Source organism: Heterocephalus glaber, unplaced genomic scaffold, assembly GCF_053883595.1.
Source record: "Heterocephalus glaber isolate CG9 unplaced genomic scaffold, H.glaber_assembly_v1.0 deba00001778, whole genome shotgun sequence".
Classification (NCBI taxonomy): Eukaryota; Metazoa; Chordata; class Mammalia; order Rodentia; family Bathyergidae; genus Heterocephalus; species Heterocephalus glaber.
This window is the reverse complement of record NW_028258465.1, coordinates 4,196,610-4,223,918: the sequence shown is the minus strand read 5'-3', so window position 1 is coordinate 4,223,918 and position 27,309 is coordinate 4,196,610. Positions and strand designations below refer to the sequence as shown.

Below are 27,309 nucleotides of genomic sequence, written 5' to 3'. Positions count from 1 at the left end.
CCACTCATTATCTGTTGAATACACATTTTTAAAATCAGCACATGAAACATTTTCCATGGTAGAACGTATGATAGGCCACAAAAGAAAAAATTTTAAAAATTGAAATCATGTAGAGTTGTTTTTTCCTGACCACAATGCAACAAAATTAGAAATCAATAACAAGAAAAACTCTGGGAACTATATAAGTAGAAATGGAAATTGAACAGCTTACTTTAGTGGATGAAAGAAGAAATCAAGAAAAAAATTTTTTAATTTCTTGAAACAAATGAAATTGGAACTACAACATAGAAAAACCTGTGGCATATAGAAAAAGCAATACTAAGAGGCAAGTTTATAGCAATCACAGCCTACAGCAAAAAGTAGAAAGATTTCAAATTTAAAAATAAGACAACAAAAAAACCCCTCCAAACAAACTGTTGTTGTATCTAACGGAACTGGGAAAATAAGAACAAAGCAATAGGAAAGAAAATAATAATAATGAGCAGAGAAGAATAAATGAAGTGGAGACTAAAAAGCAATACAAAAAAAATCAACAAAATCGAATTGGTTCTTCAAAATGATAGTGAAAATAGACAAAACAGTAGAACAAAAAACGAGGGAGAAGACAAAATGAGAGATGGAAAGGGAGAGATTACCAAGGGGATGGTGTGGGCGGAGAAGGTGGATCCGCGGGTCCCAAGTTATAGCTAGGAAGGAGCCGGAAGTCCTGGTGAGCGCACAGCGCAATGCGGTGGTAAACAACATTGTTACAAGCTAGAAGAAAGGATTCTCAAAGTTTCCACCGTAAGGAGCTGAACTATTTGAGGAGTGAGATGTGTTACTCCTGGTTTAAGCATTACACAGTGTGTACAAGTACGAGAACATTACATGGTACCCCACTGATATGCATGCACATTTATACTTTTACGCTTCAGTTAAAAAATAAATGTAAAAAGAGAAGGCTTAAAGACATTTGTTGAATTCTAGAGATGGGTACTGTCTGGAGTGAACGCCCCGTGTTAGGTGACAGCACCAACATCTGACGCAGCCTGGCCTTTGAGGTCGTCTCCCAAACACCCCACCCCTTGCCCAGTCCCGGCTGGAGCAGACCACAGCGCATAGGGCTTCAGTAGACCTGCTGAGGAGGCATCGCGCCTTCCGGTGTTCTTACTGTCTGAGAACACGTCTGTGTGTTTCATGAAGATATGCCTGCGTTACATGGAAAGGGGTTTTCTATATTGCCCACTAATGTTTATTTCTTATTCAGGTGAGCAAAAAGCCCCAGTGGCAGCAGGCAGCTTCGTCCTTCCATCTGAGTGTAAAGCAGGAGGATGAGATTATGGGGCCTTTCACTATTAAAAAGGAGCAGTCCTACGGTAAGAACATTAATTTCCATACTAGATTTAAAGAAGTTTTCTACAGGAAAAAAAGCCTGTGTGACATTTAGTTAATAGTCATAAAAATATAAAACCTAAATGACATTTATGTCAAGTAGAAAAATGTCTCCCAAATGTTTTCCACCTCGGAAGATAATTGACCCCAGTTCTTAGTTATTTCAGGCCAATGTAAATGCTGTAAGAGCTGATATTTTCAGAATTGGGGTGTTTATCATAAAACTTATATTTATTGTAGTCAGAATTTGCCTCTGTGTCAAAGGTTGAGTTTTTTCTAAGAAGGATTTAGTTAGGCGCAAATATTACTTTTGGATCAGTCATTTAATGTTTTATTATTTTGACTCATTAAAATACAGCACTCATCAAGTTGATTAGTTTTAATATTAATCTTTTATCATTGTTCTTTAAATATTTTTGAATAGTTATATTCTGTTTTTATCAATTTTAATCTTGATCATTTTAAAAGGTTCTATGTAAAATGTGTTATATTAATCAAAATATATATTACATCAATTGAGTGTTCTTGAAATAAAAGCTTCTATTCTGATGATATAAGATAGCAGTAGTTTAACTTTCTGAGAATAAAAGAAAATAAGTTATTCATAGGTTTCCTTGAGGACTTCAAGCCTGTTATATTTTCCACTGGTTTTTTTGTAAGCGCTTAAATATTTTAGCTTGCTTTTAAGAGGAACAATTGATTTTTTTTTTTAAATTCAAGCTGACTACATGGAACACTTTGGAAAAAAAGGCAAAGTCCTCCTCCAACTTGATAATGCTGGACGGTCTACCTCCAAGTCAAAGGCCAAGTCTCCTCGCAGAGACCGAGAGAACTTCAGAAGCGCTCTTGTTAACATCATCCTGTGAGTTCTGCGTGCTAGCCAAGTGTGTCCTCGTTACAGCCCCTGAGAAAGTTACCTGAAACTGTAAGAACTGTATGCATCTCTAAAGATGCCTGGAAGCCTCGTTGCAATGTCGCTGTACAAAGAGCTGTTAGACCTGCCCCACCCTGAAATACCACGAACTGTAAAGGTACCACACCAATGTGAGCCTTTGGTGATGGCGGAGCGATCACAATTTCTGAGCATTCTGGTGGTAGCCAAGTGGCTGGTGGGAGATTGGGCTAGTTGCTTTTCCCTGTCTCATCAGCTTGGGGATTCGGTGAGGTACTTCTCTGACACTGTAGGACTCTTCATGTGGACAAGGAAGGTAGATGCCCAGCTGCAGGCTGTGGCCATCCACAGTCTGGCCTGAATTTTTCAACTTTGTATGGAGAAGGAGGAAGACTCAAATTGGTTTTTGTCTTATCTCCACATAGCTTTGTGGGAATTGTTTAGCGCTATCTTTTGTTTCATTACACAGGCAACAAGCCTCAAGTTTCAACCCCACTGTGGTGCGTAAGTCACCCCAGAACCCTGTCCACTCACCCCAAGTGGCACTGAACTGGCTGATGGCCGAGTGCTTAGAGGATAGGAGGGGACTTGTCGAGTCCTGTGCAACTGAACTGATGGTGGCCACCTCCTCCAAAGTGGCTTTGAGTTTGCTTTTGCCGAGTGCCACTAGAATGCCACCCGCTTGGCCCACTTGTACTGCTTCCTTGGCTTAGGCACACTTGGATCACGCTTGCTATTGAAAGATCGATGCAGAAATCACTGGGAGGGTAAGACTGGCTGTTGATTCTTAGAAGAATATTTCTTTTGACCGTCTGGAACCCCAAGGTCAAGATAAATGAGGTGCCTCTCTGCCTCCCCCACCAGTGGTTTGGATATAAAATCCATTGAACATAAAGATGATCACTGTTAATGAGTGTAGACAGGCCAGAAGCAGTTGTGCTGGTGAGCATGGCTGGCTCTTTGCTAAGCGAGTGAGTGTGAGTGCCTGAGCTGAGTGGACTGGTTGGTCTAGTGGAACAGACAGAAAGGCGTCACCCACATTGCAGGGCGGGCGTCAGGGCCGAGGTGACTGAGATGCGCTTTCTTGATGTGACTTCTGGAATCCATTATGTCCAGCGCTTCTTTACCTGAAGGTGGACCCCATGGTGGATTTCAGGTCTGAGGAATCGTCACGAAAACCCCAGGCTGTATGTCACAAGCTCCCTTTTGCCTTTCATTGCTTTTCTTTCTTTTGTTCTCAGCTGTGTGTTCCAAAGGAGCTTTTTGACTTATTACCCAGCATTTATGGAGCGGTAGAAACGGGAGGTTTTTCTGATTATCTTTGCTGCTGTGCTGTAAGAAACAAGTCTGCATTTAACCATTTCGTCACGTGTCAGGCATGCCTTTTATAAACAGAATGGAGACAGATTTACTGAATTTGGATCTCAGAGTTTCTGTACTTTAGTAGTTTATTTAATCCTGTGTGTCTGTCTGTCTATCTGCCTGCCTGCCTGTCTTTGTGTAGCGCTAGGATGGAACTCAGGGCCTTCACCAGTGCTAGGCAGGTAAGTGCTACACCTCCAGCCTGCACCCACAGCCTTAAATGGCTTTTTGATATTTCTTGTATATGTAGATTTCACTTCTACCAATATATGTTATGTGTTCTATTTGCCATAATTACCTTTGTTTTTAATCTTTTTTCTCCTTTCATTGACTTGAATTTTCTCCACTTTCTCTCTATTGCCATTGGTTTAAAAATTATGAAATGTATTTGTTTTTTGAAGACTATCCTAATCTTTAAAACTACAAATTTAAATTTTAAAGTTTATGATTCATTTTATCTGCCTTTCTCCTGAACAACGGATGTTAAAATGTTTTAATTTAGCTCTAACTTACTTTACATTTTTCGTGTGATTTTTAAAAAATTATTTAATTCTGCCAAGATTTTAATAAGCCTATTCTCTCTTTCTAAATTAGCACCTACTTAGATTTACTAACATGTCATCTAATTCCTTAGAGGATGACTTGCATCCACTCTGAGCTTGTGGTTTCATTTTCTTTCTGGGTGAAACTCACCCCTTAGGGTTTCTTGCATTGAGAATGTGTGCAGGGAGCTCCAGACTTTCATGTCTGTACAGGGTTCAGTTTCATCCTTGCTCCTGAATCAGTGGCTAATCTGACAGCAAAATTAATGTGTAATGGTCATCTCCCCTGACATCTGGCAGAGAGTAGGTCACAGATATTAACCATCATCTTCTGTCATGTGTCATTGTGGAGGAGAAGCTCATGTCACCTTGTCCTCATTTGTTAATTTTATTTGTTGTTTGGTCTCTTTCACACTCACTTCTTGTATTTGTATTTTTTATTTTTTTATTAGTACACGTTTGTAGTGCATAATGTTTACATTCCTTGTGGTGAGCTGGTACATGTACATAACACATCCTAATTCTTTTTTTTTGGTACCAGGGATTGAACTCAGAACCTTGTGCTAGCAAGACAGGCAGGCAGTGGAACCACTATGCTAAATCCCCAGCCCCAACACATCTTAATTCTTATTTTTATCCCCTTACCCTCCCTGAACTCCCTGCTCTCTTCATGCCTTGCTTCCCTTCCCAATTTGAGAAAGATCTGTCTCCTTACTTTCTATTATCTATGTTTTATTTTGTTCTTTATTTATAATTTGGGTTTCTCTTATAAAAGAAACCTTATGATATTTAAGCTTGTTACTTAACATTATAGTCTTAAGGTGCATCCATTTTTTTACAAATGACTTGACTTTATTCTTCTTTATGGCTGAGTAGTACTCCACTGTGTGTAAATATTGTATTTTCTTTATCCACTCATCTGTTGATGGACACATAGGCTGCTTCCAAGATTTAGCTATTATTGATTGTGCTGCTATGAACACAGGCATGCATGGATCACTGTAATATGATGTCTTTAACTCTTTTGGGAAGATACCTGTAAGGGGAATAGCTGGGTGAAATGGAATTTCTAGTTTTAGTGTTTTGCTGACTTGCCATACTTATCCGCACTGTGATTGTACTAGTTTACATTCCTACCAGCAATGTAGAAGGACCCCTTTCTCCCTGTAGCCTCACCGGCATTTGTTATTATTTGATTTCTTGATGATAGCCGTTTTTTCTGGACTGAGATGGAGTCTCAGTGTTGTTTAATTTGCATCTCTCTGACAGCCACCAATGCTGGACATTTTTTAATGTATTTAGTGATTATTGGTAGTGCTTCTGAGCAATATCTGTTCATTTGAGTTGCCCATCTTTTAACTGGGTCTTGTATTTTGGGGGTTGTGCGTTTTTGAGTTCATTGTGTGTTCTGGATAATAGTCCTCTGTCTGAGGAGTAGCTGGCAGCAGTTTTCCCAAACTGTGGGCTGTCTCTTCACTCTGCAGGCTTTCCTTTGCCATGCAGAAGCTTTCTGATCTGATGTGATCCTGCTTGTTGGTTCCTGGTAATATTTCCTGTGCCACTGAGCTTCTGTTCAGAAAGTCCTTGCCTTCACCTATCACTTCAAGAATTTTACCTATTTTATCTTCTTTTCTTAACATTTAGATCTCTGATCTATTTTGAATTTAGTCTAGTACATGGTGAGATATATGGGTCTAGATTCAATCTTCTGCATGTATAGGTGCTGTGGAAGCAAGCATAATCTTTTGCCCGTAGTTAGCCAGTTTTTCCTCCAAGAGATGTTTTGGCCCCTTTGTCAAAGTTCAAATAGCTAAACCTCTCTCTCTCTCTCCCTCTCTCTCTCGGAACATTTTATTTTCAGGGATGGTGGATGGGCTTTTTAAAAAAACAGCTTTATTTGGGAGAATTTACAAACCATTAAATTTATACTATGTTAAGTATAAAATTTAATGGGTTTTAGTTAACTTCTGTAGTTTCACAATGCTCACCAAAATCCACTTTTAGAATATAGTACTTAGATTATCCACACACCCATTTTAATTCTCCCTTCACTGCCTAGGCAATTGCCAATCTGCTTTCTCTCTATATAGCTTTATTTCCTCCAAAATTTCATGGAACTGGAATCATACAATAGATTTGTTTTTGAGAGTCATTCATGCTCTTTGTTTCTGCTTTGAGTTTTTCTCAATGATACTGCCATGAACATTTGGATAAAAGCCTTCTTGAAAACATGTCTTTTCATTTTCCCTGGGTAAATACCTAGGCCTAGAAATATTGGGTTGTGTGGTAGGTTTAAGTTTAACTTTTTGAGATTTTATGAAATGATTTTCCAAGTGGCTATGCTGTATTTCATTCCCACAAATAATATCTTTGCTTTTGTTTTATTTTCTCCTTCTAGTGATCCTAATACATATGTTGCATCTTATTATGTCTTTAAGAGGTATTTCCCTTAAATGCATCTTAATGCATGGTCATTTTGTCTTGTTGGCATTCATATATATTCTTGGTTAAGTGTCTATTCAAATATTTCACTCACTTTTTATTGGATTATTTTCTTATTTTGCATTTGTAGAATTCTCGTATGTTTCCCATACAAGTTCCTTTCATAGAAATCTTTTGCAAATATTTTCTACTAATATGTGGCTTTTTACTTTTTAATGATGTTGTTTGTGAAGTTTTAACTTTTGATAAATTTCACTTTATCATTTTTTCTTTTATTGTTCCTGCATCGAGAGTCATATTCAAGAGATTTTTCCTTATATGAAGAGTGATAAAAATAAGGTGAATGTTTAAATATTAAAAATTTATCATAGTAAAAAATACATTACCATTATTAGCCCCTCAGAATGCTCCTCCTTTCAAAAACACTTATCCCATCATTCTTGCCACTTTCTGAAGCAGTTGGGGAAGTCCTCTTTCTTGAGGGTCTTCCCAAGGTGTGATGAGCATGCAGTGAATGCTGCTGCTGAGTGCCATACAACAGAAAGTTAGACTTGTAAAAGCACTGCAGCGTGTCCTCATCTACCCTGTCACTGCATCTGGCACCATTTACTTCTGGCTCTTCCCAAAGTCTGAATGAGCAGGAATCGATTCAGGACCTTGAGGACAGTTAGACCTCAGGAAAGAGGACTTCCTGAACAATCTGAGATTGATTTCAAATCTTTGGGATAAGCACCCAGAAATGAGATTACTGGATCAGATGGTAATTCTACTTTTAGATTTTTGAGAAACCTTTGTACGGTTTTCCATAATGGCTGTGCTCATTTACATTTCTGCTCATGGGCTTACTTTTGCAGAGGTTTCCTTTTCTCCATAAAGCTATCTTTAAGTATCTACCACTATTATCCTACATAGATGTAACAATCAAAGTGCTTTCACCCCAAATATTAGGAATTCCATTCTCATTAATTCTTTTTCACAATGCACCAAAGGATCTAAAAAGTATAAAATGAAAGAAAGAGAAAAGAAGAGTATCCTGATTGACAATGAAGTACAATTGCTCTTATTTTCAGGTAGCACAATCCTGTATATAGGAAATTCTAAGGAAACTTAACAAGCAAGTAAGTTTAGCAGAGTCTTAGGATGTGAGATCAATAAGCATAGATCTATTGGTTTTTCTATATAATGGCAAAGGACATTTAGAAAATGAGGTTATATAATTCTATTCATAGTAAAATTAAAAAGGAAAGAGCTTAGAAATAAATATGTTTAAAGTGCAGGACTTATAACACTCAAAATACCCAATTCTGTGGAGAGCAATTAAATCTTTTTTCAGAGAGATACTACCACTCCCGTGTTTCTTGTTCAGAATAGTTAGGGAGTCGGTCAATCTAAGTGGCCATCAACAGAAAACACAGTGTCTATGTGTGAAAGTGGAATACTATTCTGCTTTAACAAGTAAGGACATTGTCATTCACAACATGAGTGAAATTGAGGGGCATCGTGTTAAGCAAAATAAGCCAAGCATAGAAATATAAATGCCGCATGCTCTTACGTGTGAGATCTAAAAGGACTGGACTCGATGAAGAGGGTATGGAAGAGTGGTCACCAAAGGCGGGTGGAGAGAGTAACCAGGGGAGGTGAAAGGGTCCAAAGCATCAATCAGACAGAAAGAATACCTTTTATTTCTGTGAGAATCTTTGCATAGTGTGGTAAATATGATAAATAAAATGTGCATTTCAAAATCAGAGTATATTTCAAATGTCCTCATTACAATAAATATTTAAATTGATGTTGCTTCATTTAATTCCACTTATTATACTTACAAACTGTAATATCACTTTTTACCTCCAAATGTATAAAAATATAGCTTTTCAATTTACACTAAATTTTTTTTTTTACTGGGAATCGAACTCAGGACCTTGCATCTACAGGCAGGTGCAGTTCCACTGAGCTATATCCCCAGCCCTCAATTTACATTAAATTTAAAAACTAAATTTTAAAAATGCATAAAATTGGAACACAGACTGGATAACCATGTAAACGAAAGCAAAAGGTCCCTCTTAAAGTTAAGGAGGTTTCCTTCCTTTCCCAGTTCTTGAGAGTTTATCACGAGTGGCTGCCGGACTTTTCCTTTGCTCTGTCCATGGAGATGATCACTTCGCTTCTGTCTCAGTCATTACCTGTAAGCCTTTTAGTTTGTTGCTGGATTTACTTTGCTGATATCTTAGGACTTTTGAGTCTGTATTCATGATTAATATGTGCCCGTGCTTTTCTTACTGCATTCTTGGCTTTGACATCAGACCCAGGTTGGCCTGGTGAAATGAGTTGGGAATGTGTTCTCGTTGCTTGTATTTTCTGAAAGAGTTTTATAGCATCTGTATTATTTCTTCCTTGATAGATAGAATTCATTACTGAAGGTATTTGGGCCTGAAGTGTTCTTTGTGGGAAAATTATCAAATTACTAATTAAATTGCTTACATGATATAGATCTATACTTTAGCATATGAAAAGCAACTGATGTGATATTCCACACATTGCTAGAATAAAAAACAAAAGTCAAGTCTGTTTGATTGTCATCATCTGTTTGATTGGTCATTTGTTTCTGCTGAGGGAATCTTTGCCTGTGGCCCTGGAATGACAGACTCAGAGTCACAGAGCTGAAAGGATCCCCCCTCACTGCAGGAGGTCTGTACCTGTTCTTAGGACCCCCACGTTCTCCCTCCTTCCTGCCTGGCCTGGCTGCGTCTGTCCAGGTCAGCATCATTCCCAGAGGATGAAGAACGTTTGACGCTCAGGACAGCAAGGGTGGTAAGATGAGGATTTCTTTCTTTTTTTTTTTTTTGGTACCGGAGATCGAACTCGGGTCTTTGCACTTGCGTAGCAGGCCGTGAAACCACTGAGCTAAATCCCCGGCCCCGTGGTCTCTCTCTCTTTTTTTTTTTGGCATGGGGGATCGAACTCAGGTCCTTGCGCTTGCGCCGCAGGCGGTGAAACCACTGAGCTAAATCCCCGGTCCTAAGATGAGGATTTCTGCCAGTTAACACCCCCCACCCCCAGTTCCTAAGGTCATGCCCCTGATGGTGGCGGAAGATGAACCTGATTTCTTGATTCCTGAAATCCATTACTGTTGTTCTGATTCCTCCTTCCTCTGAAGTCAACAACACGATGAGATTACATCTGTGGGTAAAATATGCATCTCTTCTCTTTCCAACTACTGAATCCCTGGAAGATCTCCCACCACCGCTTTCAGACTCACATTCCTACACTTGACAAACATTTCCTGAACACCTACGTTGCACTGGATTCAGCTGAAATCCTCCCTAAGCAGTGACTTTTTTGTTCATATAATTTAAAAGAACAAGGGTAGTCTCCACAAAATATTGGACTCCTGGATTTACAAAAGACAAGTTAAGTACCCACTTTGGTGCGGCATCTTAGACAGGTATCCAATAAACCTCCACTCCCCACTCACCAGTATGTGGGAAGGAGCATTGTGTTACACAGTGCTACTGACCTGTACCCACCCCAGGCAGAGTTGGGATTTAAAGGATGACCCAATAATGCTGAGGAAGATAAAAGTATTCCAGAAAAATTTACTTTTCCCTGAAGATGTGAGGATGTGAACTATGTCTTTCTGCAGAGTGGAGCCCCCGAAAAAGTCACAAAATGTGGGTGACAGGTTTTGAATTGAATTGTAGTATAAACATTGTAGTATCATATGAACACATATCCATTAAAAATACAAAGGCACGTACAAGGTTCCAAGTCACTCCTTTGACTTGTACATCTCTGGAGGTCTAAGAAAAGGCCTTTTGAAGACTATATCTGTGCCTTCTTCCAGAGAACATTGAAATCCTATCAGTGCTTCTTCTGAAAACCATATTTATAAATGACCCAACTTTCTTTTTTCTTTCTTTTTTTTTTGGTACCAGGGATCAAACTCAGGACCTTGCACTTTCGAGGCAGGCAGAGGAACCACTGAGCTAAATCCCTGGCCCATAGTTACCCTATTGTGCAATACATTTCTTTCTTTCCTTTTTTTTTTTTGGTACCAGGGATCGAACTCCGGACCTTGCACCTGTGAGGCAGGTGGTGGAACCACTGACTAAATCCCCAGCCCCCAGCTATCTTTAAGAGTAATGTAGCAGTCCTTTGCAAGGTCGAACAAGAGAGAGCTTGGCTTTGTAGCAATGAAGAGGATGAGTAAGCAGCAAGAAGCTGTGGCCTCTGAACTGAACTGGGTCTTGTAAATCACTTCCAATGTAATTGTCTCCCTACAAAAACAGAGAAGGGATTTCAGGAGGAATATGGTACTAAAGAAATGTTCACACCATTTATAAAATGTTCCACAATTCATTTTTTCTCATGATTTGGTAGGACGCAGATTGTTTTTATATCATTGGCATTGAACTGCCCTTTATATACTTTGAACTTTGTGTTTGTCATTTTCTTAGGCAACAAGAGGTTGGTTTAGAATCAGCTATCCCTGAAGAAAGTGTGATTCCAAAGATGACTGCTTCTGTGATAGAGAAGGACATCTTGGTAACCAGCTATTTCTTTTGTCTGTAGAATGGAAAATAATGGAAGCAATCAGAGACATTTTTATCTTAGAGATTATTCTGTGCTCCTCCCTTTGGAACTCTGTGGATGTAGGAGTAAATACAGAGTTCCATAAAATTCCTCCATTGGATTAACTAGAGACAATAATTCTGCTTTTTGCTGACTAAGACCGCAATTAAAGAATCTCAGATCTACCACATTCCATCATAAAGTTAGTCTGAATCGTGTATAGCTTTTACATGCCTTTATTCTGTTTGATACATCATTTTAGTTGTATAGTGTACCTTTTACAGAGCACATTGACTCCTCTAGAAATAGAAATTTTCAAGTATTCCCATTACACAATACTGGGACTTGTTTTTCTTGGAGATGAGGTCCAGAGGTGTGGCCCCAGCTAGATGCAGACTCGTAGACCAGTGCTGGGAATCTATGGCACACACGTTATTTGTTTTTCTTTTAAGAGAAAAGATGTTAACATGTGAGGTTTTTTAGGGTTAATTGCAGTGTCGGCATTTTGTGATAAATAAGTGGGTTTGGGGTTGCAGTTTGTGCACTCAGTCTCTAAAAGGTTTGCCTTCACTGCAGACTTGCCCAATCCCCTCCCCTCAGCTTCCGGAGTAGCTGGGAGCATAGGGGAGTGTGACTACCCCACTTGCCAAAGACTTTAACATTCCTAATTTGAAAGTATTTTGAAGTTTAAATTTTTTTCTAAAAATATTGTGTAAATTCTTCTGAAAATATATTGAAGTTAAAGATCTATTTTTGGAGATATAATAGGTTTTAAATGAATTTTTATGAACAAATGTGATAGCAGTTATAAAATTATGTAGAATATTTCTAGGCCAATTAGACATTTTTCACATCCTGTTGCATAACATTTCTGCGATTAACGTATAAGCTCTACTTGTGATGATTAATGCTAAAAGAAAAAAAACTAACATTTTCCAAAATTTATGAAACACTAAGCTCTAATTCAGCCTGAACTTTGGTAATAACACTTGATGTTTTATAATATAACTTCATGAACTGACACAAGAGCTTTAATTTTCATGAAATATTTATTTTTTAAATATAAGCGATCCCAAATAATGCTCACATGAACTGCAGAGAATACTTTTTATTATTTAGAAACACTTAGCTCTAGCGCTTGGGTTCTTCTTGTTGGTTCTGCGTTTTGAGAAAAACGTCCCCACATTTCCCTGTCTCCCCCTTGCAGAGTCATTACTATTACATCCACCACGGGATTGACATGGACCACATAGCCCCGATGGAAGACTCCTGGCTGGAGCATGTGTTGGGTTTGGTCCCGCAGCACCTGAAAGTCCTCACAGACAGCATTACGCTATTGTCAGATGAAATACGAGAAGATTACCTGCTCAGTGTAAAGAAGTCCATAGGTAAATTGGTGTTACTGTTTGCTTATGAATCTGAACACGTGTCCCGTTAGACATGATTCTTTGTGTGTGGAAAGTTAATGCCTTATACTGGAACTATTTCCTGTATTATGTTCTTCCTTGCAGTGTCGCTACATTCCTTAAGATCTTATGCAAATTTATTAATGAAATGCAACAAAAAATATTAGAAAACCAATCTTTTTGTGGGGAGAGATCCCCCCAATAAAGGGTGGCCCTGAAGGAAGTTATAAAACATTTATTTCAACCCCTCAAAGTTTATTTATTGAGTGTCTAATTCATGCAAGGCTTCAGGCACTTGGGAGACAGTCTTTCTCTTCTCTTTTGTTGTGGGTGTGAGACACAAGATACATGAATAAGAGTAATTAAAAGTTAAAATATTAACAATGGGCAATAATCTTACCGATGCCATAAACTCAAAAATGATTAATCACATTGTTGCTATGAACCAGGAGCTAGTGAACTGTGACTGAGAGGCCTTTGCTGGCCACTGCCTGTTTCTGTATCTCAGGTTTTATTGGACATAATCAATATTCACTTTTTTGCCCATTGTCTGTGGCTTATAGGGTTGAGTTGAGCAGTTATAAGAGAATCCTTGTGCTGACAAAGTTGAAAATCATTATAATCTAACCCTGTACAGAAAAATTTTGTTGGCCCATGATATAGCAATGTTTGACTGAGTCATAAGGATCAAGTTTTTTACTTGTTTTTTGAGATAGTGTCTCACTATGTAGTTCAGGCTGGCCTTGAACTCACTATCTAGCCCAGGCTGGCCTCAAACTTCTGGAGATCCTCCTGTCTCAGCCTCCCTAGTGTTGGAATTACAGGTGTACACCACCATGCCCAGCAAGAATCATTTTTAAATCACCGATTTCTGGCCCAATCTGAATTACAATCCCTGTACTTGGAATCTGTACTTTTAAGAACATTCTCTGATTGGCTGTGATAGTAAAGCTGGTATGAGGAATACACTATCCAAAGTTGGCGAAACCATAAGTCGCAGAGTGATGTGGTAACCCTTCAGGAAGACAGCAGTCCCTGCATGTAAGATTCTTATTATCTTGGTAATAAAAAAATACAAAGCCAGAGAGGGTAAGGAGGGAGATAGGTAAATCCCTAACCCTAAAGCAGAGTAGTAAGTGCAGTGAGGAGGGAAATGCAGCGCACAGTGTAAGGCGAAGAGCCCCTCGCTGGTTCGGAGGGGCTCCCGAGGCCCTGGACGGAGCCCCGAGTGGGAGAAAGCAGTGCTGTTGGCTGCCACGTGGGTGCTTTCGGGGAAGGGGACTCTCAGGAAGGGCCTTTTTGCCTTTTTCAAGTATCAGAGTAAAAGACAGCCACTGAAGGATTTTAAGCAAGGGCGTAATAATATATTTGCGTGTTAGAAAGAGCGTCCTGAGAGACAGGCCGGCGAATGAGAACTAGTCGTGAATTAATGTCCACAAAAGACAGCAGCAGAGGTGGCTTGCTTTACTGGTTTACGGTCCACACCACAAGATTGTTTTCGCTCTTACGTGATGTAAAAACAGACAGAGAAAGAAAACTACTGAAATACCACTGAAGCTTTTTCTGACCTTCAATTCAATGACACTTTTGGTGAAATAAATAAAGGAGAATGTAATATAAAAACAATTATCATTCTCAAATGGAAGAAGAGGACACATTGTTAGGGGAATGTGTGCTCTCAGAGATACCGACATGATAGGTTTTCTCATAGATTTTTAAAATTTTCTTTGTAAACACACAAATAGCTCATTATTAAAAAAAAAAGTAAAAATTTAAGTGATTAATTTTAATAGAATTAGTTTTATAACTGCTTGGACATATACTATAGTTAATACAGTTACAGTATTATACAAACTTTATACAAAGGTTATACAAATTATACAAAGGTTACAGTATTTATACAAACTTTCCAATTTTCTTTCAGTTGATTTTGTTTTAAAAGACCCCAGAGAAAGAGAGGAGGATAAAAAGACAAGTGAACTTCTGCCCCACCGTGCTGAGTAAGTGGTTGGGTTTCTTTATGAATAGGTATTTAATGTGATCATTTCTGTATATCTTTATACCTGGCTATATTTTTTCATACATGTGTTTATAATTTATATCTAAGCGTATGCATAAAGTGTCTAGCTATGCATGTGTACATATTTCATATACATGACTGTTCTCATGATCTTTATTTATGTATTTAAGTCCTAACATGTTACAGTCACAAACTGGTGGATAAATGGACAGAGAAAGAGACACATGGACAGATGGACACTTAGCTGTTAAAATAATCTGGTGGAAAAACTTGATGTAGGTCTTTGTAGCCCCACAGCAGGGAGCATAGGGTTTAGAAGGGACATAAAAGCTTGATGCCAGTTTGCACAAAAACCAGAGTATGACTATTGGAGAACATATGTATATATAGAATATGCTTCAGTTTATTGCATGGATTGAAATATAGAACGTAAAATGAGAAAATCCACTTGCCATATATTTTCTCTAAAAAAAATTAGCATTTAAAAATCAATCTCTCACATAGTTTAAAGAATGGATCTTATTTTTACATAATTAACCAATGTAGTTTTACTTTGTTTATTAATATGTCATATAGAAGTGCTCCAAATTATCTCCCATATGATAACGCAAAACAATAACAAAAACCCAAAACCCAAAGGGTCAGGTAGCCATTTCCACTATGTTCTATGGAGAACATCTTTGCTTTTCTCCTGGGGAAAGACAAAAGCCATCCTCCATAGTAACTGTGTAGGTGGTGGTTTATTTATGCCTTGAAAGACCGAGTTACTCTTGTAAGAAAATAAGATCGAGTGTTTAAGATCGTGAGAATAAAAATTATAGCCATAAATTTTGGACATGTTTGAGTATACAGATGCTGGGAAATATTCTAAGGCAAAAGTGCATTTTATCCCTGACCGCTCCTTGCAGCTGAGCAGTGCTCTGAGGAGTGGCTCAGTGTCTGTTGTCCACACTCCGGATGGCCTGGCTCGCCGTGAGCCGCAGTGCCTGCCACTGCCCGGCCCCACGAGAGAACACCTCCTGGCGCTCGTCGCTAGCCCAGGGAAAGAGCAAGCTCCCCACACCACCGGCTACTGATCACATACCCCACATTCATTGCTTTTGCACCATGAGAAAGCCGAAAGATCGAAAGTCCTGCTATAATAAATTGGGGACCATTTGTATGCGGGAAGATAAAGATTGCAGTTCTGCAGTGTGTAAAAGAAGATTGCTTACATCATAGGGGTGCAGAATAAATGTGACTTCAAATAAAAACAGTAAAAAGTGACTACAGCTCCTGAGTTCAAGGGTATTTCCATGTCTAGGCTGGACTATGTCCTTAAACTATTTTACAAATAAAGGAGAAATTCTAACTGTTGTATATGCTGAAATTAACAAGAGACCCTTTGTGTATGAGAGGTAGCTGCCTGCTGTTTTCATTGGATGGCTGTAAGTTATTGGTGGATTCAGTAGGATCAGAGGCAAAAATTAGTTACTATGTTAAAGTTCAAACCAATTTGATAATCACTATTAAGAAAATTGTACTAACCCATAGAGAGTATGTCCCTGATATATTTTAAAACACAATTGCATGTTTTGTTATTCCCATAGGGATACATCACATTTTTTATTAAAATCAACTCATTATTACTCACGAAGTACATTTATTGCAAGCACCCTATCACTGTGTTAGAGCCCCAGCCCAGTATTTTCCTTTGATTCTTAAAGGTGACAGCTAAATATTTTCTCTTTGTTTTCAGAATGGAAGTTTTGCCAAAACCCTGGAGGAAGTCATTCTTCTCTGCAAGTAGCTCCATTAGGGATCACCTGAATGCAATGAACCCCACGATGCTGGCAGTGCTAGATTTGTGGCACAGTACATTTAAGTGAGTATTTGAGGCCTTATTGAGATTTTTAAAAGAGAGATGAAGGTTATTTTTTAATCACATCTTAATTATTTTTACCATTTTAACTTCAATTTAAAACATTAACTACAAGTATAATGTAAGTATTCAAACATGGTCTTAAGGGAGCAATGTGGAATACACAGAATGAGAAGCAAACAGTTCTGTCCTCTCCCCAACCCAGGGCCATATATACTATAAGGGTAATCAGAGTTAAGGAGCCGAATTGTCAGGCTTTCTTTTAAACAAGCCAGGCATGGTGGCGCACGCCTGTAGTCCCAGCACTCCAGGCGGCTGAGGCAGGAGGATTGCAATTCAACCCCAACCTGAGCAACGCAGCAAGACCCTGCCTTAAAATGAAAAATAAAAAGGGCTGGGGATGTTGCTCAACGAGAAGACCATGGGTTCAGTTCCCAGTGCCAAATAAATAAGTCACCCAGAACATCAGCTGCCACAGTCCTCGGCACAACTTAGAAGCCCCGTTAATCTTGCCCAAGTGGATGGCGTGAGGTGTGGCCCCCAGAGGACTATGAGGTTGCAGTGGGCCCAGTGGGCACTGTCTCACCGAACTAAGGTGCTGCTAAGCGGCACTGGGCAGAGCAGCCTGGGCCCCCGGGACAAAGGAGGCTGGGCCGAGGTGGCACTCCTGTCATGCTCTGTTCCTCCCAGGCCGTGGGCAGCGTCCAGCCCTAGGCTCATATAGATGCAGATTTTTAAAATCTGGGCTGTAGCACTGGCAAATGCTGTTTTTCTTAAAGAAAACTTCACATATCCCCAGACCTGTGGAAGGGCAGCTGGCACCTCGTCTCCAAAGCTGAAGTACAAAGGGGGAGTCCCTTCCCTCATTACTGGGACAGTAACCAGAGCACCTAGCTCAGAGGAGGAGAGGTTTATTTGGGCTCATGTTTCAGTCCATAGTCACTGGCTCCAGGGCAGGACAGCATGGCACAGGGGCCTGGCGGAGGAAATACTGCTCAACTTATGGGGGACCGGAAGCAGAGTGAGGGGAGGAACAGGGAAGGAGATGAACCCTCCCGGATGCCCCACACCTTCCACGGTCCCCTTCCACACAGCAGCGGGGCTGTGAGCCTGCAGTCCTAGCATCTTGTGCAAAGGTGAGCTTCGGAGGCCATTTTAGGCCTAAACCGCCACAAAGGGCTCTGAGGAGGCTGGATCGCCACCCAGGCAAAAGCCCTCCTCAGGCTGGACCCGCACGCCCCAGGGCCTGTGGGTTTTTACTGTGCGGGGTAGCAGTAAATGAGCACATTCAACAAAGGGGCGAGGCCCTGACACCTGCCTTTGGCTGGCAGGCTGCCTACCCTAGGAAGTGTGTTCCTCTGACCTCACTGCGCTCCGTGAATTTCCTTGTCTGCTTAACTTGGCCTATCACGAACAGCAAGAGGCCATCTGTTTACCTCATGTTTTTCTCGTTTTTTAACTTTTTGGATACTGGGGTTCAGATGCCTCTTCCTGACAAGGCCCATGGCTTCTTTTTCCTAAGGTCAAACAATATGTGTATCACTTCACCGGGATGTCTGCGTACTCCAGCGCATTGCATTTTCCAAACGGCACCTACAATTTGTGTTCTCTTTCACGTTTGTTCTCAGAGGGAATTCCCAGAACACGCTGAGGGTGGCTCCCTCGCCTGCGACCAACCATGAAGTGGGATTCGCAGGCTGCCAGACACTGTCGGGGGCAGGAGACAAAATAGTGAAAGAAGAAAGGAGGAGAGAAAATGTCAAAGCTGAGATAAGAAAATAGTAAATAACAGATGTGTCCAAAACGAGGCCCCAGAGTTGTAGAGGGAGGGAGCTGGCCGAGCAGCAGAGGGCCCCCCGGATGCCCAGCACCTGCGCAGTTTCCGCGCGGCTGGGGCTGGTGGGGCTGGATCGGGCTCCCGGACCCCGCAGTGCGTGCGCGGGATCCGGGTGCTCTCGGGAATGCGCAGCCTCCTAGCAATACGGCCACAGCCAAAGCTGCGCGCTTGCGTTTTTGCCTGAAAAAATAGCGTATAAAGGAAGATCACAACAGAATGTAGAAATTATATGATATAAATTACAGAAGTTGAACGTAAAAGGGAGATGACTAGAATGTTAAGCTCGTCTTATGAGATTAAAATGGGTGTTTAACATTTATAATCTCACTAAGGTGGGCCCCCCAAATACTGCTAGGTCAGAACATTGGATTCCTTTATGGTAGAACATTCAGGATCAAAATTAAATCACTCTTAATATATTTAGAAGAGGTTCAATGTAACTCTTAATACAAAGAATGCAAAGAGGAATAAAAATTACACTGAGAAACCACTCACCACCCCCCAAATAGGACAGAATTTTTAAATTTTGACATCATGCTTTGTTGGTGAGGCTTGGAGAAATGGCCCCCTTTGAGAGAGCCCAGACACACTTACCAAACTCACAAATTACACTGGAATCCAGCAGTCTTACTTCTGGGAATTAGCCTACATTTACACCTGAAAATGTAGGGAAATATATAGGCATAACTTCCTTTACCGTGGCATTTGTTTTTGAGGAAAAATTGGAAAAAACTAAATATCCATTATGATGGAGTAGTTGACTAAGTGGTAATACTTTGTCATGGTGTGGAATTCTTACTGCACAGCTGTAAGGTAAGAGCCAGGAAAATCTCAATGTGCCGATATGGAGCGGTCACCAGGATGTCTTGATGAGTGAAAAAAACAAATGCACAGCATTGCCCGTGGCGTTTCAGAAGAAACAAAGGAGGGTTGGCCAATGCAGAACACACGAAAGGAATGCAGACACTTGGGGTGAAGTCTAGGGACCAATTTAGTCTCAGTAAGAAGGGAGATTCGTTTTGAGAACCGGAGAAGAAAGTCAGTGCTCCGTGTTGGGCCAGGACTGTTGAAGTCCCTCGCACCTGAAATCAGTAGTGGAGCCGACAGTCAAGTGGGTTTCGTCCTGTGATGAGCATCAAGTGACAGTGTGGCTGCAGGAGTGCTAGGCGACTGACAGTGGACTCTACAGAGATTTACTTCCAACTGGTTGTGGCAGGTAAAGGAAAGGAAGAGTTCAGAGAAGAGTCTGAGGGTCACAGATTGGATGGTTGGAGCCACTGGGTTCCAAAGAAAGTCCAAGAGTGATTTTGGTGATTGGAAGACTCATCACTTTAAAACCTTCTGAGTCATAGAAATGGTTTCCTCTGCTAGCCAAGTTTCACTTAATGCATAGTGAATAATGATAATATTCTTTTGCCTTAGCCAGTGGTTTAAACTGCTGGTCCACAGCTGGATTACTGGAGGGACCATCCTGAGAAAGTAGAAACAGCATCTGGTCTTCCTCACACTTCATCCCTCTGACCAGCGACTTCATGGAAAAGTTGTACTATGAAACCTTTCCATCTCAAAGCATCATGGGTGGGGCCTGTGCAGGAATTCAGTCTCAAATTACATAGTAAGGAACTAAGGAAAACTGGCCTGGTGGCACTGCGGCAAAGTGAATCCCAGGGCTCCTGCCTAGCAACTATTTCCTATTTGGCGTTCTTCCCTACCACATGCATCTGTATCCTGATTTCCAGCTTCAGTTCTAAAGCACAGAATAACATTGAACATGTTCGGCAAGAAGCATAAAAGGAAATCAGATTATATTTAGTACATGCTGTTTGCTACACTTTGGAAATATTTCATGTAAAACATTCATTACATTGCTCACTTGTCTAGAATAAGATGTTGTCTAGAATAAGAAAGCTTCTTTAGCAATGGTTGTACCTATTTTGACCTATTTTGTGCCTAATGTATTATTAATGTCATGTACCAAATGCATTACAACTTGAGATGAATTGTAGCTTGTGAAAGAAATACAAATATATGATTTGAAATGTGTTTTGTTCAGTATTTTACACTGGTCTTTAGGTAAAAAATTAAATGTGATGTTTTAAATACTGTGTTTACTATCTTCCAGAGAACATTAACATTTCTCAATCACATGGAAATTAAAAGCAATTCCTCAAGGGCAGGAATCTGTAGTTAAATTGAGGGAAATAACACAATGATACTAAAAGCTAATACTGTTTTTCATTTTGGTTAATCACCTGCCAGAGAAAAATTTTAAACAAGGAAACCATCTACATAACAAAGATCTGTAGCACTAGAGGAGGAGGGGATTGTATTGAAAGTCGTGGACTCAAGCAAGCCCCGTGTTAGAAAAAGTTCAGACAGGTTCAAAAGATTTTGCCGTGCTGTCTTAATTGAGTGTGAGAACGTCTCCTCCTGGCGGCTGCCTGTAGGACTGCGTTCTCCTGGCAGGGTTCGACCCCTGTCAGGACTGAGCCCGGCTCTTTTCCCGATTTATCTGCTTGCTTTGGAAGCCAAAAGCAGTCAGTGCAATCCGTCACCTCCCAGTTTGTACACTCTTCTACTTCATGGTGAAGTTTCATAAGATCATACTGTATTCCTATTGAATTTAACAATAGAAATTATTTTTAAATGCAGAATATCTCATGTTCTTGAAAGTTTATTTTTACAGAACATACTCTTCAGTGTAAAACCTTAGGAATATGATATTTTTTTGAGAAGGAACCAATTAGCAAAAATATTAAATGCCAAGGAATCCTTGATCCTAAATTGTCTTTCACTTTTATCTCTTGCAGAAAATTACGTTTAGTTGATACAGAAGAATTTCACAATCGCCAAGATGCACTAGAGCTGTCAAGCTTCCAGAACATTGTCATGAAACACATGGAAACTGCTAAAGATATTCTGCTTAAAACGTAAAGTTCTGAAGTCTCATGTGGGAAAACATAAGTTTAGAAATGTGACTGGGGACGAGTGTTGCATTTTAGCTGCTTTAGAAAATCCCATTCAACAACCTCCTCGTCATTTCTGAGTTGAATGTTTTTAGTTGTCTCTGTCTATGATGTGTATCCAGATGGCTACACAGCACACACTGTGCAGGAGCTGAAACGATCGTGACCAATGGTTACCTTTTCCCTGCACATCTGGCTCCTGCCTCTGGTCTGACAGCAGTGTTGGGTACTGTGCAGGGAACGGTCCTGAACTAGTCCTTTACCGGATATTCATTTAGCAACTACTACTACCACATGCAAAGCGCTGTGCCTCTTTCCTCTTGATTTGGGTGAGGGATGCAAAAAAGTTTAAATAATGATTAGGAGGGGAAACTGCATTGTTTAAATGAGCTTACAATCTCGATGGAAGTTATGCTTATAAAATGATAATTAAACTTCTCCAAGGATTGCCCTTCAGAACGGAATAGCCACATAGGGTAATAAATGATGTAAGTGGCAGACAATATATTTTGGAACAACATAGGAAAATTATCTCTATCACGGGTCATTAATTCATATAAATAGGCATTAAAATTGGATGAAATTAAAATAAGAAAGGACACTAAACTTCTAGGATAGCTTCCTGATTTCCAGATGTTACTTAGAAATCCATATTGATAGTTTTAGATTAAATCTTTCCTTTACCATTGTTCTCCAATAAGTTAGGGTCAAATTCTTTATTTGATATTACTTAAAAGAGTTTTAGCTTTTTATCACATTATGTCAACATAAAAATCACGAGGTGAAAAATGAAATCTCATAATTAATTAAAGAGAAGAAAATGACCTCTTAAGAAGAGAACACAAATAAACTTTTCTTGATCCATACCTTCAGGGTTATGCCCCAGGAATACACTACCACTGGAACTTTTAGCAAAATGCTTGTCAAAGTGAAAAGTAGAGTACAAACCTTTATTGAGTAATTTTTGCTGAGAAATGTGGATTGATTAGTTGTGTCTCTCAGTGCTGCCTGATGGATTGTAAGGGAGAGAGCTATCTGACTACACTTCAGTGAGCTAAAGTGTGTTTATCAAGTCTGCAATGCAGAAGATCAGCTCCCAGTGGAGACCCAATTAGCCAGTGATTGATTACGACATCTATACCAAACCCAAAAGTCTTTCCAGTCCTCCTCTTCCACGTCTCAGCAGCCGCCTGGCTTGTTATGTAGCTTTCTGGAAGTCTCATTTTCTGTGCCCTGGTGTTCCTTTGATAACTATCACCACCTCTTTTTCTAACTCTACAGTCTCATCATCCCCTAGAAGTAGTGGCTCCCTTGGTCTTTTGGTTGTCTTTTTTCCATATATTCTCTCGACAGTTTTGTGATTTCCTGTGTCATAGCTGTTTCAAGATCTTACTTGTCTTCTGAGCACTGGGTCCTTATTACCAATTTTATACTGAATATCTCCAGCTGAATGTTGTAGCAGCATCTGGATCTCAGCATGTCCATAACAGTTTTCTTCCAAACCAGCTATTCTTTCTGTTGTTAACCTTTTCTGGGGCAATGTAGAAATCTTGTGATGACTTTTTTTGGTCCTTTTTGCTCTTTGTGTACGCCTTCACCACCACTACCCTATCCCAAGCCATATCCTGGGTACTGCTGTTCTGTTTTTTATTGTGATATAATTCACTTATCATAAAATTTGCCAGGGTAATGTGTATAGTTCAGTGGCTTAGATATACTCCCAAGGCTGTGTAACCATCACTACTGACTCCAGAACATTTTCCTCACTGCTGCAGAGACTCTGGATCTATCAGCCGTCACTTCCCATTCTCCCTCCTTGAGCACCTGGTCAACACTAACATACTTTTTGTCCCTGTGCATTTCCAGTTCTGGAAACTTCTTCTAAGTGGGATGATACAATACGTGGTCGTTTATTGCTGGTTTCAGCAGCAGCATATGCTCAAGGTTTATCCCTGGTATAGAATGAATCCACACTTCATTCCTTCCCCTGGCCAAATAACAGGACACCGTATGGCTACACCACAGTTTGTTTATCTATGGTTGGTGGACATTTGAATTGTTTCCACTTTTTGGATTTTAAATAATGCTGTGATGAACACTTGTTTTGAATGAACATGTTTTCAGTTTTCTTGGGCACATACCTAGGAAAGAATAGGATTTCTGGGTTATATGGTAACTCTGTGTTTCACTTTTTGAGGAACTGCCACACTGTTTACCAAAGGGACAGTGAGATTTTACATTCCTACCAACACTATGTGAAGGTTCAATTTCTTCAAACCCTTGCCAACATACATGGTCCTTCTTTCTGATTATAGCCGTGCTGGTGGGTGTAAAGTTATATCTCACTGTGGGCTTGATTTGTATGTCCTTTGCTTATGTGAGCATCTTTGTACATGCTTTTGTTCATTTATTTATCTCCTCAGGATAAATGTCTATTCAAATTCTTTACTTAACTAAGTATTATCTGACTTCATCGCTGAGTTGCAAGAATATATTAGAATACTAGACCCTCATCGGGTATATGATTTGCCAACATTTGAAAAAGTTAGATTTTTGTTAAATACACTTTCTTTTTTGGAAATGGTCATGTGTTTCCCCTTATTTTACTAATATGGTACATTACATTTATTGCCACATAGTAAATGAACCTTGCATTCATGGGTAAGTCCCAGTGGTCATGGAGTATAACTTTTTTATATGCTTCTGGATTTGATTTGGTAGTATTTTGTTGAGAATTTTTGTGTCTGTATTTATATTGATCTGTAGTTTTCTTTTTCTTATAATGTCCATGTCTGGTTTTTGGTAATACTGTCTGGTTTTAAGGTAATACTGGCCTCATAGAAAGAATTGGGAAATGTTCTTTTTCTTTTCCTTTTTGGTCTGTGAAAAGTTGGTATTAATCCTTCTTTCAGTGCTTGGTAGAACAAGCATTGGATTCATCTGGTACTGGGTCCTGGCCTTTTAAAAATTTTTTTGGAAGGTTTTTGATTATTACCTAAGCTTCTTTACTTGTTACAGGTATGCTCATATTTTATATTTCTTCTTGAGTTATACTTGGTGGTTTGTGTCTTTCTAGAATTTGTCTGTTTCTTCTAGAGTATTAAGTTTGTTGGTGTATAATTTTTCTTTGTAGTCCTTTATAATTCTTTGTATTTCTCTAAGATAGGTATTAATATCTTGTCTTTCATCCATGATTTTTTGGAGGGATTTAACCCAGGGTCTTTGGACTGGGCCACATCTCTGGTCTTTTTCTTAGTTTTTATTTTGAGACAGGGTCTTGCTAAGTCACTAGGTTACCCAGGCTGGGCTTGAACGTACAGCCCTCCCAACCGACTCTCTCAGAGTGCTGGGAGTACAGGCATGTGCCACCAATCAAAGTGCATTCCTCATTTTAACAGTTTGAGCTTCTTCTCTTTTTTCTTGGTCATACTAGCTAGAAATTTGTCAATTTTGTTCCTCTTTTCAAAGAAGTCACTTTTAGAATTGTTGGTTTTTGCTATTGTTTTTCTATTCTCTATTTTGTTTGTTTTCATTCAAATTATTATTTCATCCTTTCTTGTTTTGAGTTTATTTTGTTCTTCTTTTTCTAGTTTCCAGTAGAATTTTACTTTTGTTTGGGGGGGGTGGTACCAGGGATTGAACTCAGGACCTTGCGCTTGAGAGGCAGGTACGGTGCCACTGAGCTAAATCCCCAGCCCAGAATTTTACATTCTTAAATTGGTATATTTCTTGTTTTAATGTAGGTGTTTACAGCCACAAGGTCCCTCACAGTGATTATTTCCATCCCCTGAGTTCTGGTATATGATGTCTTCATTTTCATTTACCTTAAATTACTAAGATCCCTTGTGATTTCCGTTTGATTTATTGGCTATTTAGGAGCACGTTGCTTTATTTCCTCATATTTGTCAAGTTCCAAGAGTCCTTCTGTTACTGATTTCCAATTTTGCATTTCAGTCCTGTCCTATTTGTGGAAACCTATCTTATGACTGCCAGCTGTTTTTTATCTTTTCCTATTTTGATTCTCTCTGCTGCTTCCTGTGGCAGACCCTCGATATCCCACGTAGATGGCTGCAGGGTCTGAATTACTGCTGTATCCTTTATCTGGGCTAGCTCTCCCTGCCAAGCCTATTCTATAAACGACTGGCAGATGAATATTAAAATATTCCCTAGCTCAGTGTCTCCCACTTGTTTACAGAATAAGTCTGTAATTCCTAACCTGTTTTTAAGACCTTCTGCACTTGAACCTAATGTATCTTTCTCATCCTCATTTCCAAAAAGCCCTTAACCTTGGCCATGTCTAAATAGCCATGGCATCTAAAGCAGAACACAGCTTCCAGGACTAGATTGTAACCATTTCTACCACCTTTAAAAGTATATCTACGAATTAAGTCTGAGGCTCTTTATTCCCTTTATTAAATAGCCAGTTTTGCTTGGTTTCTACTGGTTCAGGTGGGAATGCTAGAAAAATCTGAAAGTTCAGTTGCATCCCTCTTAGAGTCGGGGACTTTTAATGTTTTATCTGTGTGCATGTAATTATAATGATGGCATCAGAGGTGAAGGAGACGGAAATGAAATAAGAGGCTCTCTCCCACCATCAGCAAAATACTGGGGTTCACACTGTTGGCAATGCTTGATGACGCTCGTTACTGGAAAATCCTTTCTTCTGTCCTTGTGTCGGACCTAACTGACCCTTCATCCATGAACTCTTCACTGTAATCTACCCACAGTGACCTTTCCTCCAAGTGCCTCAGGATTGTATTCTCTTACAACTCCTTCCTTGTATTTCTTTACCGATGTCTCTCTTTTCCCTTCACTAATCCACAAACACTGAGAAATGTTTTGTGTTGTGAATGTTTTACATATAATAGGGATTCATATAAATATTCTTGAGATCGTGGGTGAATAAGTATAATGCATTTATTCATCCTTTCTCCAGCATAGAGATCCCTTTCCATCTCTTGCCTGAACATGCTGGGTTTCTTGGTTCTCTATATTGACCCAGCATGGTCTTTCTCCCCCGGTCTCCCTGTGGTTCTCTCTGTGCTGCTTTCGCGGTGATACCTCAGGACAGAAGCTTCTACCGTGCCTTCATCTCAGAGCGCCTGCCCCAAGATCTAGTTTTTAGCTCCCAAGTTCTGCGAGAGTCCTCACGGACTTGGCCCATGTGCGTCTTCCTGTTTTCCAGTGTGTCAGCCCGACTGTCTGTCTTCCCCGTGTAGACAGAGAGATGATCAGGTACATGACACTTTGTACCTCATTTCTACTTCAGACTCTCATCCTCATTTCTTTCTCTTTGGTGACATGACCACCTTCACCTTCAAGCCATTCGCCCATGAGTCAGTGGAAAATCCCATCTCTGTCCTTTGCCTTCATCTCTGTTTTCTGCAGTGTCGCATTTGCCTCGTTATTGTGAACGGAAGAAGGATGGTGCTCTTACCTTTCACATCCTGGCAACAGTCAGCGTAGAAGAGGGCAGGCATTCAATGTGTACTTTTCAAAAGGATGAGTAAATATATTAAAGCTTAGATTTGCTGTCTTGGAACATTTAGGGAACTCTTGAAATTATATTAATTATTTGTCATCCCTTGTCTCTTATAAAAGCTAGTACCAAGATTCTTTAACCCTGTAGGGTCTATGGCCATACCACCCTGAATGGGCCCGATCTCATCTTTAACCCTGTAGGGTTGGATAGGGGTCTTTCAAGCTGGAAACATCACTAGCTGTTATCATGATGTGCACATGAAATTGCACTGTTGTTCTTTTATTACAAAGGTGCACACGCACTTTTCTATGCCCACACATTTGAAACTTTTAGATCAGTCACTCCCAAGGGAAAGGGCAAAATAAAATACATGATTTTGTTGATTTGTTTTTAAGCAATTGTTAAACAGAACAGCATGAAATACCAAGTGGGTTTAAGCTCTTTAACCAGTTATTCACATGATAGCTTTAAGCTAACAAATATGTCGACTGAAGAAAAGAATCTCACAATGTCCAATAAAGTTAGTTCTCATATTTCTTCAAAAAGTGCAGGAACCATT

At 39.8% G+C, this 27,309-nt stretch overlaps 1 protein-coding gene across 6 annotated transcripts in view; it reads left to right on the top strand.

Moving 5' to 3' along the window:
* Positions 1-27,309, top strand: part of Dnah7 (dynein axonemal heavy chain 7) — a 249,764-nt gene that overhangs the window by 15,772 nt on the left and 206,683 nt on the right. For all 6 annotated transcript variants that reach the window (XM_021247724.2, XM_087202647.1, XM_004868947.4 and 3 more), the window contains 7 exons: positions 1,247-1,355; positions 2,092-2,233; positions 11,064-11,151; positions 12,386-12,566; positions 14,509-14,584; positions 16,343-16,468; positions 21,113-21,232. In XM_021247724.2, the coding sequence (XP_021103383.2) occupies positions 1,247-1,355; positions 2,092-2,233; positions 11,064-11,151; positions 12,386-12,566; positions 14,509-14,584; positions 16,343-16,468; positions 21,113-21,232 (842 nt within the window). The remainder of the gene's footprint in view (positions 1-1,246; positions 1,356-2,091; positions 2,234-11,063; positions 11,152-12,385; positions 12,567-14,508; positions 14,585-16,342; positions 16,469-21,112; positions 21,233-27,309) is intronic.